We start from the raw sequence: 18,762 nt of genomic DNA on the forward strand, positions 1-18,762 counted from the left end.
GGTATAAATCAGATTGTATGCGTAGTTTGGAGAGAGTGGACAGGGAGAAGTTTTTCTCCCTCTCCCATAATACTAGAACGCAGGGTCATCTGCTGAAGCTGGAGGGTGAGAGATTCAAAACAGATAAAAGGAAGTATTTTTTCACACAATGCATAGTTAAATTGTGGAACTCCCTGCCCCAAAATGTGGTGATGGCTGCCAACTTGGAAGGCTTTAAGAAGGGAGTGGACATGTTCATGGAGGAAAAGGGTATTCATGGCTACTAGTCATGATGCATACCTATTCTCTTCAGGATCAGAGGAGCATGCCTATTATCTTGGGTGCTGTGAAACACAGGCAGGATGGTGCTGCTGCAGTCGTCTTGTTTGTGGCTTCCTAAAGGCACCTGGTTGGCCACTGTGAACAGACTGCTGGACTTGATGGGCCTTGGTCTGATCCAGCAGGGCTTTTCTTATGTTCTTATGTTTTTATGTATTGCTGATGCATAACTAGTAAACTTCGCCATCTGTAGCAGACTTAATCATGGTTTTAAATGTATAATTGTTTTATTAATAGTTATATTATGGGTTTTATAATTACTGAACACTGCCTTGGGTACATGCTATTTTTTCCTTTACTTTTTTAATATATATATTTTTTATAAATGATTAAAGGTTCTACTGAAGGTTCCGTACTCACAAAAGCCACACAATAAAAATTCACATCTTCCGAGGCTAGAACCTCTTTTAGTTTCCTGTCAGAACGAGCTGACCATCTGATTCTACTACCATATTCCTCTACTGACAATAGCGGCATTAACGGAGCAAAATCTAGAATGTATCTGATTTGCTGACAGTGACACTTGAAGAAAGATTGGCAAGTGGTCCCCTTCTTTAAAGGGCAAAATGTGGAACTCCTTAATAGCCTGTAAAAGGGGAAAGCCTACCAGTATGTAATCTATTGTGGGTGCATGCTATTTAATTTTTAAATAGCAAATGATTTTTGTCTAGTGCAAATTAGTACTAAAACGTACTGTATTCATGGCTGGTGTGTTGTTTCAAATGAGTGCGTGGAAGCCATCATTTGTGTTATGTGTTATTTAGAAGCTTGCTGCATTCTAGTCTAGAGTGGCAATGGACGTTCGTAGCCAGACGTAAATCTCTTGCATAATAGGCAATTACAGTGGGCCAGCTTACAAGCACCCTTACCCTCACCCTAATTATAGCTGTGCAAACAACACTGAGATAATGATGCTTTCTTTTGTCCGGGAACTCAGTGGTACCAAGAACTATCTGGTTTCCCAAAAGCTAAAGTTAGAAGTCTACGAGAATGAAACAAACAGCCAGCTTGATCTGTCTTAACCTTGACCTTCTTGAATGTAATTTGACTTTAATGACCTCCAATTAAATTTCAAACCTCAAATAATCCCAAACAGTCCTTTTCTCTTCTTAACAACTTCTGGCATTATAATGAACTACAGATAATGAATGAATCATTAGTGCAATCACGATTCTTTGTTATTCCCCCCCCCCCTTTAATCAGCAACCTGCAATTGTGTGTTTGTTTTTTTGAGTGGAAGAAAAAAGGTAGGACAGTTTGTATATAGGTGCACTGATGTGACGGACTAAGGGTTAATGTCTGTCAGTGACTGTATGTGGGAGGGACATACAGGGAGTGGGCGGAGCTTAAGAGAGAAGACTCTGAGCTGCTACTCTAGGTTCCGGCGTGATGGGTTGTGCCTCGTATGACGGGGTTACAAACCAGAAGGGTGACGAAAGAGAGTTTGGGAGTAGTCCCTACTCTAGTCACAGGGGGGAGGAATAGTCTCTGAGGAAAGAGGCATTCCTAGCCCAAGTATTGTGAGAGAATTACTTTAAGCGATGTGAAGTAATTCCTCAAAGAGAAAAAGAAATGGAGAATCTCGCACTTCCTAGTTTCGGGCACCAGAGTATACACATGAACCTCTGTGTGCAGGTTCTGGGACTAAGCAACCTTAAAGAGTTGGAAATCTGGGTTAAGTAAAACAACATCTGTGCTGTACTTGTTGAGCAACTCATTATTTATATAGAACATTTGTACCTTTCCTTAACACTAGCTTTTCCTCCAATACCTCTCCCTGTGAAGTATAATAAAATTCTGTTAATTTGTTGCTGAACTGAATAAAGCCTCTGGCGTCTCCATTATCTGAGGTAAAACGAAGTAGGAGACGAGGGAGAGATTCCCCCTCCCCTTGTCACAGCTGCATATGATAGGTCCGCGAAGAAATGAATGGGCATGTGATTAAATCCTGTACGTGCTGATGTTCTCCTTTGTATAAAGAGGGTGTTGTCATATGGTACTAAAGCATGCAAGGGAGACCCAACCATCTCTAAGGGCACTTTCATACATGCCGAATAATGCACTTTCAGTCCACTTTCACTGCACTTTTCATCTGGATTTTACTGTGTGAAACAGCAAAATCCACTTCCATTAACGATCACTAAAGCGCAATCGAAGTGCATTATTCAGTATGTGTGAAAGCGCTGTGACTTTTTTTTATTACTGTCATAGAATCATAGAGTTGGAAGTCACATCTGACTTATGGTGGCTTCTCAAGTCACATCTGACTTATGGTGGCCTCTGGTGGGGTTTTCAAGGCAAGAGACATTCAGAGGTGGTTTGCCATTGCCTGCCTCCACATCACAACCCTGGTATTCCTTGGAGGTCTCCCATCCAAATACTTACCAGGATTGACCCTGCTTAGCTTCTGAGATCAGATGAGATCAGGCTAACCTGGTCTATCCAGATCAGCAACATTAGCAGGACTCTACAACATCTCCAGGTTGAAACTCATTCTTATACCACAAATAAAAACAATGGAGGCTACCCACAATACCTTTGCAAAAATGAGGAAAGAGGTGAAAAATTATTCTTAAGTTCATGATGCTTTTGAATACTCAGAACTCAGTCCATTACTTTCATTACTCTGGTGATGTGGAGATTGGTACAACACCATACTGGCCTACATTATCCAGTTTCAGAATGGTTTATCCTGGCATGAGGAGAAGCCACAGTACGGGTTCCTTCCTTGTGATCTAAAATGTCTTACAGAGTAACAGCACTGCAGTAGTTCCCATGACATTAGTGTTGCATCAGTATCTAGTCTTCTGTTTGTGCATGAGAGGGAGGAACTAGTTTACATTAATTTATTCTTAGTGCAGTCCTGAACAGAAGTTTACACCTTTCTAAATCAATTGAATTCAATGGGCATAGAAGGGTGTAACTCTGCTTAGGATTGTACTGTTAAGGGTATGTGTTCAAAGAAGAAAAAGCTGTAGATATGAGATAACCCTGGTCCCAGAGTATGAAGGAATATGCCACATCAATCTTGTTGAAGTTGAGGTTTGGAGCAGATGAGTGCCATATGGGATACTGCCTGGGAACTCTAAGGAGGGCTCCTTGAGTTCCATGGTGGAAATAAGGGATGATGTAAATGAAATCATGCGCATTGATAAAACAGTGTGATCTTGCAATGTGATCATATGTATGAGTGGATCAGGACTCTTATGGTCAGGTGTTTTGCTGGTATAAAACTCTGCATCAGACAACTTTTTATGCATCTGATACATCAAGAGTACTTCTGGGTGGTCTTAAATCTGCACACAATGTCTCCTGACTTCTCTCCAAACTGTGATCCCCATTTCACATGGTTTTTGTCAACACGGGTCCCATAATCCCTGGCATATCCTTTTCAGTAGTCAAAAGGGGTCCCTTCCTCCCACTTTTGACAATAAAAAGCTAATAGGATCGAACCCTGAGAATGGAACGACATCAAGCCTTCAGAGTTCTCTGTACAAAATGTGGATGTACACAATGAAGTGAATCTCTCCCTCTCCCATAATACTAGAACACGGGGTCATCTGCTAAAGCTGGAGGGTGAGAGATTCAAAACAGATAAAAGGAAGTATTTTTTCACATAACGCATAGTTAAATTGTGGAACTCCCTGCCCCAGGATGTGGTGATGGCTGCCAGCTTGGAGGGCTTTAAGAGGGGAGTGGACATATTCATGGAGGAGAGGGGTATTCATGGCTATTAGTTAGAATGGATACTAATGCTGCATACCTATTCTCTCTAGTATCAGAGGAGCATGCCTATTATTTTGGGTGCTGTGGAACACGGGCAGGATGGTGCTGCTGCAGTCGTCTTGTTAGTGGCTTCCTAGAGGCACCTGGTTGGCCACTGTGTGAACAGACTGCTGGACTTGATGGGCCCTGGTCTGATCCAGCAGTTCTTATGTTCTTATGATAAAGCATTTCTAGTGCATTGGTTTTACTTTGAGGACAAGAGAAGATAATTCAGAACTCCAAAGTATAGGAAGAAATTTAAAGAATTGTGGGGGAGGGGAATCGGTTCTTCTATGTCGGCATTCTCAGAGGCATTCCTTCTGCCCATGTTAGAAAGGCAATTCAAGAGTTTAAGGCACTCAGATTCACAGTGGGATAGGATATAGTTGTAAAAGATTAGAAAAAAAGCTGTCTGTGATCCATCTTCCTTGCAAAGCAATGCCGGTGGCATGGCCAGAGATTCAAAAATCTGCTGACATCACCCTGAGGAGCTGATATGCAAGTGAACTCTGGGGCATTTTTCACAGTAGATTTTGCTTCTGTTTTGCCACGGACTAAAAAAAACACACGATTTAAATGTTTTTTTCATGGCCGCGATTTATCCCCGTCAATTATCTATAGTTTTGGTTTTTCATGGGAACAAAGTACGCTGTATTTGACAACGGTTTGGTCTGTCCCTTTTGCAGGAGGCCTCCCCTTCCAACAGGCTCATTGTTTATGCCTGCCCCCAGCTCCGCCCCAACTCCGCCCAGCAGATTACCTCGTGGGGTTCACCAGCCCAAATGCAAAAAAACAAGCACCAGTCCCTCTGGTCTCCTCCATTTTTCTTCCACCCTCGCTCTGTTCTGCTTTTGGAACAGTCAGATTCCAAATTGGGGGGGGGGGGGAAGGCAGCGCTTTCCTCAAAGCTTCCCTCTATTTTCTATAGGTGTGGAACCCATTGCCCTTTAATGATAGACAGGATTGGGGAGGGGGGGGCAGGGAATCCATGCGCCCAGAGAAGTGTTTAGCTGAAAGTGGGAATAGCGGGGGGGGGGGGGGAGAGGAAAGAAGCCCCCTGGATTGTGCGCCGGCCATGATCAGGCCACATTGCATCGTGAGAGACAGGAGGGCTCCTAGCTTGCGCGCCAGCCCCGATCCAGCCAGTGTGCATGGCGGGGGGGGGGGGGAGAGGAAAGAAGGCCCCTAGATTGTGCATCGGCCATGATCCGGCCACAGTGCATCGAGAGAGAGGAGGGAGATAAGAGCAGGCTGGCCGCCACTCTTCAGAAGAGTGATGGGAGGGAGTTTTGCCTTGGGTTTTCCCCTCTCAGGATGCACATTTTTCCCATCCGAATTCTCAAAAATCCCCCCTCCCCGCTGGGGTAGAGGGGCCAACAACCCCTTCCCTTGAACATCCCCCCCACGGGTCCAGCTGCCCTAGACCGAGCTGCCACCACCACCACCCCCAGCGCGCAAGGAGCACATGGCGTGGCCCCGACGGTCTCCCCCTGGAGCCGTCCGTCCGACTTCCCCCTGGGCTTGGAGGTGTGGGCCCAGCTCCAAGGCCCATCCCGGGCGAGGGGCAGGGAAGGCATACGGGCACGGAGGGAGAGAAGTGCCAGGATTCTAGGGGGGCAGGCAGGCAGCAAAAGGGGCGGTATTCTTGTCCGAGCGCGAAACGCCCCCAGCCAATCACCGTTCTTGGGGGAGGAGAAAGGAGACGTCCCGGGGAGCGAAGCAAACATTTTTTCATGGGCATCTGAGCAATAAAACACGGGTCCACAGGAAAGATCGTCTCAAAAGTGGTTTGGATTGCCTCTCTTTTAATGCGGCTTATTTTGCTCAGTGGGGGAAAATATGGATCTCCAGTGAATAACCAAAATTTGACTCCGACGCAAATCAGCGTCGAAACAGCAGCAAATCTCCGTGAAGAATACCCCTCTGTTACCTGAACAGAAGTTCTAATGACATACATACTACATGATATACCCCTATGGAAAGTGGTGATATCACAGCCTGCTCATCGCAATGCTTTCCACAGGAATTAGAATGCAAAGGGGCTAGGTCTGTACTAAATATTGAGGTAGGTTATCCCTCAAACAAACTTGGGAGGCATAGTTCTCTGTGAGAGATAGTTCTGTATATGAGAGATAATTCTCTATGTCTATCATAAAGCTACAACTATCAGGTTTGCTTACAGGTAACAAAGATAATTAAGACTTGAATATCTGGCAACCCTACCCCCCATCCCCTGCCAGTGGCCGGGGGTGGGGTGGGGGCTGGCAACCCTACTGGCCAGACTTTTGGTTTTCTTCAGTGTAAGGAAACCCTCACTCATGAATTTGGTAGGCAAAGAATGGTTGTATTTGTAAAGTTTCAAATATGCTTAACAGTTTGTATTACCACTAGAATGAAAACAGGATGCGACCTTAAATATGAGGGTCCATAAAGGCCAAACAAAATGTGATTGGTTCTTTTTTTAAAAATCAAACCTCAGGGCAGTAAAATGGAGCCAGTAGTTTGATTGATGAAGGCGTTCTTTGTGGTGGCACTCTTGAATGAATTCCTACAATAGCTTGCTTTATGCCCAGTTTTTAAGCTTTAGGTGACAGATAAAAGCAACTTTTGTATTTGTTTAAGCATTTGATTGATGTATTTATATAATCTTATGCTCTTGCCACTCTAACAGCCGTTTTTCTTTTCTTTTTACTGTAAATTATGGTAGACTGTAAGTTAAATATGAGCAGCCAGTGTGATGCAGCAACAAAAAAAGCGAATGCGATTTTGGGTTGCATCAACAGAGGCATAACATCCAAATCACAAGATGTCATAGTTCCGCTGTACACTGCATTGGTCAGTCCACACCTGGAGTATTGTGTGCAGTTCCGGAGGCTTCACTTCAAAAAGGATGTGGACCAAATTCAGCGGGTGCAGAGGAGAGTGATGAGGATGATCAGGGGCCTGGAGGCCAAGCCCTATGGAAAAAGGCTGAGGGAGCAGGGAATGTTTAGTCTGGAGAAGAGGAGGTTGAGGGGGGACATGATTGCTCTCTTTAAGTATTTGAAGGGCTGTCACTTAGAGGAGGGCAAGGAGCTGTTCCTGTTGGCAGCAGAGGATAGGACTCGCAGTAAGAGTTGTTCGACAGTAGAATCAGCTACCTAGGGAGGTGGTGAGCTCCCCCTCACTGGCAGTCTTTAAGCAGAGGTTGAACAAACACTTGTCAGGGATGCTCTAGGCTGATCCTACATGAAGCAGGGGGTTGGACTAGATGGCCTGTATGGCCCCTTCCAACTCCAGGATTCTATGATTCTACTGCATGTCACAAACAATTTTTTTTATATTTTTTTATTATTTTTATAATAAAACATAAACAAAAATAATAATACATTAATAAAAAAACAGAAACAAAAAATACATGTTCAGCGCACAATACAATACATGTTCAGTATACTAATACAATATACTAATACAATATTCAGTTCTCTAAATTCCATCGTGCCCTGAATCCAAATCCCACCCCCCCACCACAGTGCCCATCACCATTGGACTTCCGATGGAGTGTTATGACATTACCAAATAAAATATCTGTAATTATCTCTTATTTAAAATCTTATTGTACTATAGTTCGTTAACTATACTTTTAAAATCCGTTTTTGCCACTTTATCCCAATATGCGGTAGCCTTTAACCATGTAGATTTAAATTCCTCCATATCTTTACCATGTAAAGAAGCTGTAATTTTGGCCATCCGCATATACATCCATAATTTTTCTCTCCACTCTTTAATTGAAGGTTTATTTGTTTGCTTCCATTTTTTTGCGATTATAATTCTTGCTGCTGCAAAGCTATATTGACATATGACTCTGTCACCTTTATCTAAATCTTTTTTTGACATACCCAATAAGCAAAAGGCGGGATCTCTCTTAATTACTGATTTAATCAAATTATTAGTTTCATTCAAAACTAATCTCCAAAACCTCCTTATTTTTTTACAAAACCACCAAACATGCATAAATGTACCTGTTTGCCTACCACATTTCCAACATAAAGCTTCATCTTCTTTCTTCATTTTACTTAACCATTCTGGGGTTATATGCCATCTATAAAACATTTTATACAAGTTCTCTCTTATTTCATTTGAAATGGTGAACTTAAATTCCTTTTTCCATAAATTCTCCCATATTTCCAGATCTATATTATAGCCTAAATCTCTCATCCATTTCAACATCACCGGCTTAATCCTTTCCTGTTCTAAATTTATTTCTATTAGTAATTTATATATCCTCCCTATCAATCCTTTATTACCCTTTGAAAGTATAATCTCAAATTCCGATTTAGTTTGATTAAAACCCAACTTATTATCTTTATTAAAAACATCTCTTAATTTATAATACATGAACCAATCTTTAATCTGAAGTTCTTCTTTTAATTTCAATACTCATATACCATCTTTATATTCTATCATTTCTCTATAATTATTACCATCCAAATTTAAATGTATACCCCTTCTCAAAAATGCTTCTACAGGATTAATCCAGCCGGGAGTTTTGCTCTCAAAAACATCCTTATATTTATTCCATATTTTTAATAGATTTTTCCTAATAATATGAGAGTTAAATTCTTTATTTACTTTCTCTTTTTCATACCACAAGTAAGCATGCCACCCAAATCTCAATTTAAATCCTTCTAATTCTAATAATTTCTGGTTCTCTAAGAGAATCCAGTGTTTGATCCAGGTGAAACATGCTGCTTGATAGTACAATTTCAAATCTGGTAGTCCAAATCCTCCCGTTTCCTTCAGTTCAATTAGATTATTATATGCAATCCTGTGTCTTTCTTTACCCCAGAGAAATCTCAAAATATCTTTTTTCCAAACATCAAATATCTGTACACCCTTAACTATTGGGAGGTTTTGAAACAAAAAAAGCATTTTAGGTAATATCATCATTTTAACTACCGAAATTCTTCCCCACAATGATAATGGCAATTTTTCCCAACTTGTCAGGTCCTTTTTTATCTGTTGCCATTGATTCACATAATTATCTTGAAATAAATTAAGATTATTATTTGATATCCATATACCTAAATATTTAACTTTGTTTTCAATATTAAACCCCGTCTTTTTTATTAATATTTGTTGTTGTGAAAGAGTCATATTTTTAGTTAAAATCTTAGTTTTAATTTTATTAATTTTAAAACCTGAAAGCTTTCCATAAACCTCCAAAATTTTATTCCATCTGTCAATTTGATCAATCGGATCAGTCAAAAAACAAACTAAATCATCCGCATATGCTTTAAGTTTATAATGATTTTTACCTATACGTACACCAACTACATCATCATTTATTCTAAAATTATACAGTAAAAATTCTAATACTAAAATAAACAGTAGAGGGGAAAGAGGACATCCCTGTCTCGTTCCCCTTTGTATTTCAAATTGGCAGTTTGTTGTGTATATATTCCTTTTATTGCTGTTTTAAAATTCGCACCAAAATCCATAAAATCTAATATCTTAAACATAAACTGCCAGTTGACATTATCAAAAGCTTTTTCAGCTCCAAAAATATCAAAGCTATTGGTGTTGTATCTTGTTCTACATATTCTAAAAGATCAATTACCACCCTCACATTCTGACTCATTAACCTTCCAGGTAGAAAGCCAGCTTGATCTTCATGTATTACTTGATTTAATACTCTTTTTAATCTAGTGGCTAATATTGCTACAAATAATTTATAATCAGCATTTAACAATGAAATAGGCCTAAAATTTTTAACTTCCAATATATCAGAATTTGCCTTTGGTATTAATGTTATATTTGCTTGTTTCCAGGTTTGAGGAATAATTCCTTCTTTCAATGCTAAGTTCATTACTTCCAGTAAATAAGGAGTTAACTGATCTTTGAATGTTTTATAATAAAATACATTAAATCCATCTGGGCCAGGAGATTTGTTTAATTTACTTTTTTTTATTGCTTCTTCCAACTCCTCTTTAATTATTAAAGAATCCAAAAAATCTTTGTTTTCCTGTGTTATTTTTCCCCAGTCCCCTTTAACAAGATACTTGTCCATTTCTGCCTCTGAGACAGCATTTTTCTTATACAAATTTGTGTAAATTTCTACAAATGTTTCTAAAATCTCCTCTTTTTTTCTTGTAATCTTGCCATTCTTTTTAATTTGAGTAATTGGTATTTTCTTTTCCTTCTGCTTACCGTATATACCCGTGTATAAGCCGACCCGCGTATAAGCCGAGGTGCCTAATTTCCCCCCCAAAATGGGGAAAAATTAGGCACCCGCGTATAAGCCGAGGGTCGGCTTATAACCCCCCCCCGCAGGCTTACCTGGGCTCCCGGTGCAGGAGCAAGCAGCGCGGTCCTGGCGGCGGCGGCGGCACGACCGGGCGAGGGTCGGGGCAGCCTCCCTGGAGCTGCAGAAGGCCGCCCCAGGCCACCCTCGGCCGGCAGAAGCGGCGGCGCTGCCGGGCGAGGGCCGGGGCCGCCGCCCCAGGCCGCCCTCGGCCGGCAGAAGCGGCGGCGCGGCCGGGCGAGGGCCGGGGCCGCCGCCCCAGGCCGCCCTCGGCCGGCAGAAGCGGCGGCGCAGCCGGGCGAGGGCCGGGGCAGCCTCCCTGCAGCTGCAGGAGGCTGCCCCAGGCCGCTCTTGGCACCAGGAAGCGGCGTGGGCCCGGCGGCGGCAGTAAGTTCCCCCTCCCTTCTCCCCCCTCCCCTCCCCTACCGTATTGACCCACGTATAAGCCGAGTTCGGCTTTTTCAGCCCTTTTTTGGGGCTGAAAAACTCGGCTTATACGCGAGTATATACGGTAAGTTGCCAAGCTAACATTTTACCCGGCTTATTTGCGTGTTCAAAAAATCTTTGTTTATTATACATAAGTTTACTTTCAATTTCTTCTGCAATTAAAAATTCATATTGTTGCCAATTTCTAATCTTAACCTGCTGTTCCTGTTTAGCTGCTTTATCTTGCAACCTACTTAGATATCTTTCACCTTGTCTTATTTCATCTAGTATATGTTTTCTGTTTTTCTCCCTTTCCCTGTGCCACCTTGTATTTTGTTGGATTAACAGTCCTCTAAATACTGCCTTACCAGCATCCCAGACTATATCTTCACGGGTACCCTTATCCATATTTTCTTTAAAATAATTCTGTATATCCATCTTCAATTTAATGACTATTTTAGTATTTTTTAAAATAAAATCATTAATTCTCCAGGGTTTATATCCCCTATCTCCCATTTGAATTTTAACTGAAACCACATTATGATCAGACAAAACCCTAGGTAAAATCTCTGAGTCTTCTGATTTCTCTATTAAGCCCTTCGATAACCACAACATGTCTATCCTGGAATATGTAAGGTGTCTTTGGGAAAAAAAAGGTGTAACCTTTCTTATTGCCGTGTGCCAATCTCCAGACATCAAACATATTCCATTGATCAGTAAGAGCATCAAAAACCCCTGGCAATTTTCCTTCATTAGTTGCTTTCTTCTTTTTTCCAGATCTGTCTATCTTAGGTACGTTAACACCATTAAAATCCCCCATCCATATCATTTTTTCTGTGGCATATTCAGCTAATAATATTGCGAGTTTATCATAAAAAACTTTTTGGTTTATATTAGGCGCGTATATACCCACAAGCATTAACTTCTGAAAGCCACATGTTATTTCAACTAACAAAACTCTTCCCTCTGTATCTTGGAAAACTACTTTTGGTTCCATTGAAATAGGTATATACATAGCTATTCCATTAATTTTTCTGCTATTATTACATGCCGTGAAAAGTGTACCCAACCTTGAATGCTCCAACCTAAAAATATCCTTTGGGAGTATATGAGTTTCTTGTAAACAAATAATATTAGCATTACTTTTTTGTAGCTGGTAAAATATTTTCCTCCTTTTATTAGGAGAGTTCAATCCGTTGATGTTCCAAGATAAGACCTGTAACATATCAAAAATCGGTTAGATCCGATACTCTTCCATACACAACATGAACAAGCATTTTTCTTATTGCCCCCCTTCCCCCCATTCTTTAGTCTTCAGCTTCATCAATTGGAGAGTCCTCTGGAGAGTCTGTTGGCAAATCTCCCCCTCCAGATGCTTCAGATGCCTTTTCTTCTTCCGTAGATTCTCTGATTGGAACTTGCTTAATTGGTTTAGTAGGTTTCACCAATTCTGCATCATATCTTCTTAAGAACTGCTCGGCCTTGTCCACTTCTGTGTACTTGAACCTTTTTGTTTTAAAGGTGAAGGAGATGCCCTGAGGGTATTCCCAACGATATTGGATTCCATTGAGCCTTAAACATTGAACAATCTCCATAAAATCTTTCCTTTTCCTCAGCAATCTTGCCGGTATTTCCTTCATCAGTCTCAGAGGCTCACCTTCTACTTTTAACGGTGTCTTATAATGAGTATTAAGTATCAAGTCCCGGTGACTCCTCGAAAATAATTGAAGCAGGCAATCTCTAGGTACTTTGTTTCTGGTTGCATATGCAGAATTCATTCTATAAGCTGTCACAATCATCCCTGTAGTAACTTCTTCAGATTCTTGTAAAAAATCTGCCAGTAGAGCTGCCAAATATCCACGTAAATCCCGATTTTCAACTTTTTCTTTCAAACCACGTATACGTAACGAAGATTCTTTTATCTTAAGCTCTATCATCGCCATCTGGTCTTGTTGTCTCTCGCTTCTGTCAGATGAGGATGCAATAGCCATCTCAAGGGTGTCCACCTTCTTCTTGGTTTCTTTAATTTCCTGTGAATTTTTCTTTAACTTGGTTTCAACCCTATCTTGCCTGATAGTCAGAGATGAGATTGTGTCTTGCAAAGTAGCTATTGCAGCAGAGTTTTGGGATGTAGTAGCTGTATTCTGGGATAACTTCTGTTTCATTTCAGTAACATCTTGGTGAGTCTTAGTTAAAAGTTCAAATACAGAGGTCAGTGTTACTTCAGGCTTTGCTTTTGGAGTCATCTTGGTAGCAACAGATGTAGGTGCACCTGGAGAAATTGTCTGTTTAGTAACAATTTGAGACACAGAGGGCCTTCTCTGAGGAAGTGATACCACCAGCTTTGTGTCTTTAAGAATATCCTTGGTATGTTTCTCTTTTTCTCCCATTTGCAAGCTGTAAAAGCTGAAGACAGAGCAGCTAGTATTTATAATCCAGAGGAGAGAAATAGGGAGGTGGGGGGGGCAGAGCTTTTCTTTTAAATCATTACACAAAAGTTATTTCAGATATAAGAATCCAGTTCAGAGAAAGCAATCACTATGACATCTTAAATGTTCTTATTCCATGTCACTTGATTGTTCTCCAACTCCTTTCTTTTATTTCTGAGTTCTTGCTTGGTAAGAAACTTTTTGTTGTGCGTCACACAGCTGGCAAAAAGCCAAAAGTCACAAAACAAAGCGTAGCGAAACTATAGATGGTTCTAAATTGAGTCTTTTATAAACAATATTGCCACACACCCCAAGTTGCTATTTTAATTAAAGAAAAAAGTTCTTCATTCCAAATTTAATGTAAATCGGATCTCACCTCGCTTTCTTCTTGCTGTGCCTTTAAGATGGCGCCGGCTATACAGCGGAATCCCGTCTGGGCGACCGCCGCCGATTTCGTGGCGGCTCTTGCTCCACTGACAGATCCGCCGCCGGCACCCGATTCTGCTTCCCCTCTTACTCCAAGGGGAGCCGCTTGCCGGATCTTTAAGGGGCGAGATAATCGCCCCGCGGCAGCGAGGCAGCAAGAGTGCGGAGCTCCGCGCTTGTGGCGGGGGGGCCGTCCGACCCGGAAGCCACAAACAATTTTTAAAGGGGAGGCAGGCAAGAAATATTTTTATAAATATATAGGTTTGGAAAAGCAGTTCTGAAGGAGAATTCCCAGCCCTGCATTTTCCCTTGAGTTTAGATTGCCCAGTCAAAACTGCCATCAGCCCCAAGAGGTTAAAGTCAGAGAGAGCATCCATAATCAAATTAGCAGCTGTTTTAATATAGATTTTAAAAGTGTACATAATATGTAGTTTGGTCCATTTTTAAATATTTGGTGGAATTTATTAGCATCTGTAGTTTTACAATGGAGATTTAATAAAAATAGGGGAGCTGCTTTCTCAGCATGCTTCAAGAGAAAACCTGGATATCCGATCGAGGGAACTGCAAAGCTTTTTCGCTCACTTTTAAACTGTACCTCTAAAATATATAAACATAGACACGGAGGGACACATTTCTCCTATCTCTGTCAAACTTGTCACCAAACAACTCTGCTTTGCAGAGAGAAATGTGCTTCATCTGCCTGATTCAAACATATTTTATCCCTCTGGGATATAAAGGTCAACGAAAAGTTCTAGATTTATGTGGTGAAAAATGACAAAATTTCTTCCTTCCAATCAGTGAAGAATTCCTTGTGTCAGACAAGGTACCAGAATATCCTCCTCAGCAGTCTTTACCAAAGTGGTGTTTATTAATGTGTTAAGAACATACGAACATCAGAAAGGCCCTGCTGGATCAGACCCAGGCCCATCAAGTCCAGCAGTCTGTTCACACAGTGGCCAACCAGGTGCCTCCAGGAAGCCACCAACAAGACGACTGCAGCAGCAGCATCCTGCCTGTGTTCCACCGCACCCAAAATAATAGGCATGCTCCTCTGATACTAGAGAGAATAGGTATGCAGCATGACTAGTATCCATTCTAACTAACAGCCATAAATACCCCTCTCCTCCATGAATATGTCCACTCCCCTCTTAAAGCCCTCCAAGCTGGCAGCCCTCACCACATCCTGGGGCAGGGAGTTCCACAATTTAACTATGCATTGTGTGAAAAAATTCTGTTTCATCTGTTTTGAACCTCTCACCCTCCAGCTTTAGCAGATTATGGGAGAGGGAGAAAAACCTCTCCCTGTCCACTGTCTCCAAACCATGCATAATTTTATAGACCTCTATCATGTCTCCCCTCATCCGCCTTCTTTCCAAGCTAGGAAAGAAGGTTGTATTTCCAGGTTTTTCCAGGTTGTACTTCCCACTGCACTCCTTTATATAAAAATTGGAGACCAAAACTGATTTAAAAGGTACTGCAAAATGACAGGGATGTTCCTGTGTTCAGGTATACATTCTCTGTGTATCTGTATTCAGCCATTCCATTCTTCTGGCCTTTTCTTCTGGCCTTTTGCTCCTCTTTAAAATGTACTTTTTAATTTCAGTAATTTGCAGAAAACAGCTATATGTATGTGTACCTTACTAACTATTTGATATAACATTTTACATGTATTTCACTGAAATGAGTTTTACAGTCCTGTACTGTCCCGTCATCAGAAGTCGCCTTGCACTCCCCATGTGTTTCCGCGCGTTTTGCCCGCATTTTCCAGATTCTGGCTAAAACAGAATGTGGAAAACATGGGCAAAACATGTGGAAATGCGCAGGGAGAGCAAGGCGACCTCTCACGGTTGGGAAAGGCATGCATAATCAAAAGGATGCCCAAAGCAGTCGGCGGGATGACCACGACAGAAACAGCCCTGCATAAATAGCCTGAGTCTCCCAGCGTTTTTGGCCCTCAGCAGGGATCTACAATCTGCTACTGCTACCCAAGAGTATGCCTATATGATCTGTGTATTTCACACGTTTCCAGCTGCTCCTGTTTAAGGGGCAGTCATTTTTTAGTACCCTAGTACATCACTGTCTCTAATTTACTCTACAGTGAGTAAAGCTTACTTTTAATTATTAAGTATGATGGGATCAGCTACTGTTAATAAATCAGTTCAGGATAGGACAGACAATATCCTTCACGAGCATATAACAATTGGGGGAAAGGGTCATTAGTATGAGGTATCACAAGAACACCAGGCTCTATTTCCATCTGTGAAACGTCGGGGTGTTGGCACACACATTTACACTTTGCAATTTCAGGTTTACAGCAACAAAATTTAATGGGTGATGGGTCTGTTGGTATAAGCACAGGATATAAAACATTAGTATAGAAGGTGCTATGTTGTTGTTGTTTTTTAATTATTGGAACGGATGGGTTGGTTTCAGTGTTGGCGGATTTCTTCTCATGTAGGATGTGATTTCATAACTTGCTTTGGTATGTCGCTAAGTCTGAAAAGCCAAGGAAAAGGCAATGGATATGCTGCTCATATGGATGGGCACTTCGCTGAGAGAGTGTCAGGGATCAGGTGTACACTGTACAGTCTACAGATCATCACCAAAAGATTGGCTAAGGGGGATGATGCTATAGCTATAGCAGCTACAGCTGCTGCCAGCAGTTATGTAAGAGTACATGAGCATCTGTTTGGCATCCAAGGAACGGAGCTGCCAAGTGTCCTACAGTGTAACATCCCAAACATTTCGGCCTCACTGGAGACCGAGGCACTGCTATAGCTCTACTTCCCGTATTCAAGAGAGTAGGCTTTGCAAGGGGCAAAGCCTGGCCTGAACTATTTGTCAGGCGTAAGGTGTTTTTGTTCAGCTATGGTAGCACAAATTTGCTGCTTACATAACCGGGCTTCGTGGGGTGTTGCTGCCAGTGATAATCAATGGAAAAACGCATCTTGCTTTTAACGCTCCTGTAGTGGAAATGGACACTTATTCTGTGTTGCAGGAAAAATATCACTTAAGATTATTATGCTCCATTAAGTCATGTTTACCAGTATGAATTTATTGGTGTAGCATTGGAGTAAAAAGTCTGTTCTATATATGGGATAGTTGATGGGAAGAGTTGATACGTTTTTATTTTGTTGCTGGCACTTTCCACGCAGGCGTAATGTGTCTCATGCACCTACCCAGAGGCAGTGTCATTAGGTGTGATTTTAGTCAAGATTCTTAAGTTGGGGAAGAGCCTTCCTTAAGTGTGGAAAGTGCCTGAAGTGTGGAAAATTCCTTAAGTGTGGAAAGTTCCTGAAGTGTGGAAAGTTCCTTAAGTGTGGAGGTACTTTCCACACAGGTGAAATGTGTCTCATGCTCCTGCCCAGAGGCAATGTCATTAAGTGTGATTTTAGTCAAGATCCTTAAGTTGGGGAAAAGAAGTAGGGGAATTATTTTCTCTGCGTCCTGCACCTTTTATAGCCTTGTGTCAGCACAGCCTAGTGAAACTAGGTAGGAATGGAACAGCAAGGATCTAGAAGCTGCTGCTACCTTTCTTACCTGGACCTGGCTAATTCACTAAACTTAGCAGATGGGCTAAGCATTGCTGGATTTTTAGAGCAGTCTCAAAATTCTGGCTTGGATCATGACTAAATTTTCCACTAACAGAAGGTTTGGGATAATTTCTGTCAATTCCCCCTTCCAGCTGAAGACCCAGATTCTCTTCTCATGCCATTCTTGAGGGTTCCCTTTTCTCCAAGAATGGCATTTTGGGGAGATCAGTAGGGTTGCCAGCCTCTAGGTACTAGCTGGAGATCTCCTGCTATTACAACTGATCTCCAGCCCATCCTCCCCTGGAGAAAATGGCCACTTTGGCAATTGGACTCCATGGCATTGAAGTCCCTCCCCTCCCCAAACCCTACCCCCCTCAGGCTCCGCCTCAAAAATCTCCAGGTATTTCCCAACCCGGAGCTGGCAACCCTAGAGACTAGTGGGCTCTAGCTGGTGGTGGGAAGGCAGACATTTCTGTTCCAGTGACATAAGTGCCTTCTGTGAGCAGAAACTTTAGTATGGATCTAACCATCTTGGAACTAGTGTAGTGTATATGAGGGGTTGTTTTGGGGAGAGGGTCTTGCAGCATCCTTCTTTTGTTAAAGTGGGAACCATTGTCTTTCAGATCTTTGGCCTGTATTCAACTGTGCATGCATGGAACAGTGATTCCCCCATGTTTCTTTCTGTTCCTGCACCCCCTTCTGACATGCAGAAAGATCACTGCCAGGACCAAGGGACCCATGCAGAGGAATTGCCATTTGGGTCAAGGCGCTGCTCCTTTTTAAGGAGAAATAATGCTCTTCTTTTTATCTTTCAGTGCATAGTTTGGGACTGGGATTCCAACGGCAAGCATGACTTTATTGGAGAATTTAGTTCAACATTCAAGGAAATGCGAGGAGCGATGGAAGGGCGACAGGTATGTAAGAGGAATGTGGGTGATTTGAAAGCAGCAGCAGAATCAAAATGTCAAGCTGCTTCTCCACTTGTGTAGTCACATTTTATTTATGTGATGTAAACATTCGAGCCAACATTTCTTTAGATTTCTAAGGAAGGCGCACCATCAAAAGTACGTTGATCTAGACTTGTAAATCACTAGTGTGGAAACGAGTTTTAAATGTCTGCTGGAAGGCTAACCATTCTGCCTTCAGAGGGGCTAAACCCTTTAATAGGCTCCAGAGTAAATACTAACTTTGTACGGTGCCTGCTAGCAGAGAGCAACAGTTAGTTGCAACCCTTATTCTTTGTTGCTCTGACAGCAGTTAGCGGTCCAGTCAGGTTTGCTGCAGACTCTGCGCAAGAACAGGCTGATTAATGTGCTATAATGTGTTTATATATGACATGATGTGCATAGAACACTAATACAGACAAGCACTTTGCCAGTGGTTACTGTCATGCCTGTTTTGACCCTAACAGAGTTCTCAACAAGCTGTAAATCATTCTATTTCTTAGATTTATTTGGGTGTGTGTGGGTGAAGAATGTATACAGTTGTTCGTTTTCCCTCCTGCCCTCTTCTTTTTTGTTTGGCATTTATGCCGTGCTAAAATGTCACTCACGGTTTCAATAGGAACTGGAGCTGAGCGAAA

General features: G+C 41.9%; 1 protein-coding gene across 1 annotated transcript in view; it reads left to right on the plus strand.

Annotated features, from left to right (window-relative positions):
* CPNE4 (copine 4) overlaps positions 1–18,762 on the plus strand; it is a 185,957-nt gene that overhangs the window by 113,538 nt on the left and 53,657 nt on the right. Inside the window, exon 7 of the mRNA XM_056856978.1 lies at positions 17,996–18,094. Coding sequence (XP_056712956.1) covers positions 17,996–18,094 — 99 coding nt within the window. The remainder of the gene's footprint in view (positions 1–17,995; positions 18,095–18,762) is intronic.

Source organism: Euleptes europaea, chromosome 11, assembly GCF_029931775.1.
Source record: "Euleptes europaea isolate rEulEur1 chromosome 11, rEulEur1.hap1, whole genome shotgun sequence".
Lineage (NCBI taxonomy): Eukaryota > Metazoa > Chordata > Lepidosauria > Squamata > Sphaerodactylidae > Euleptes > Euleptes europaea.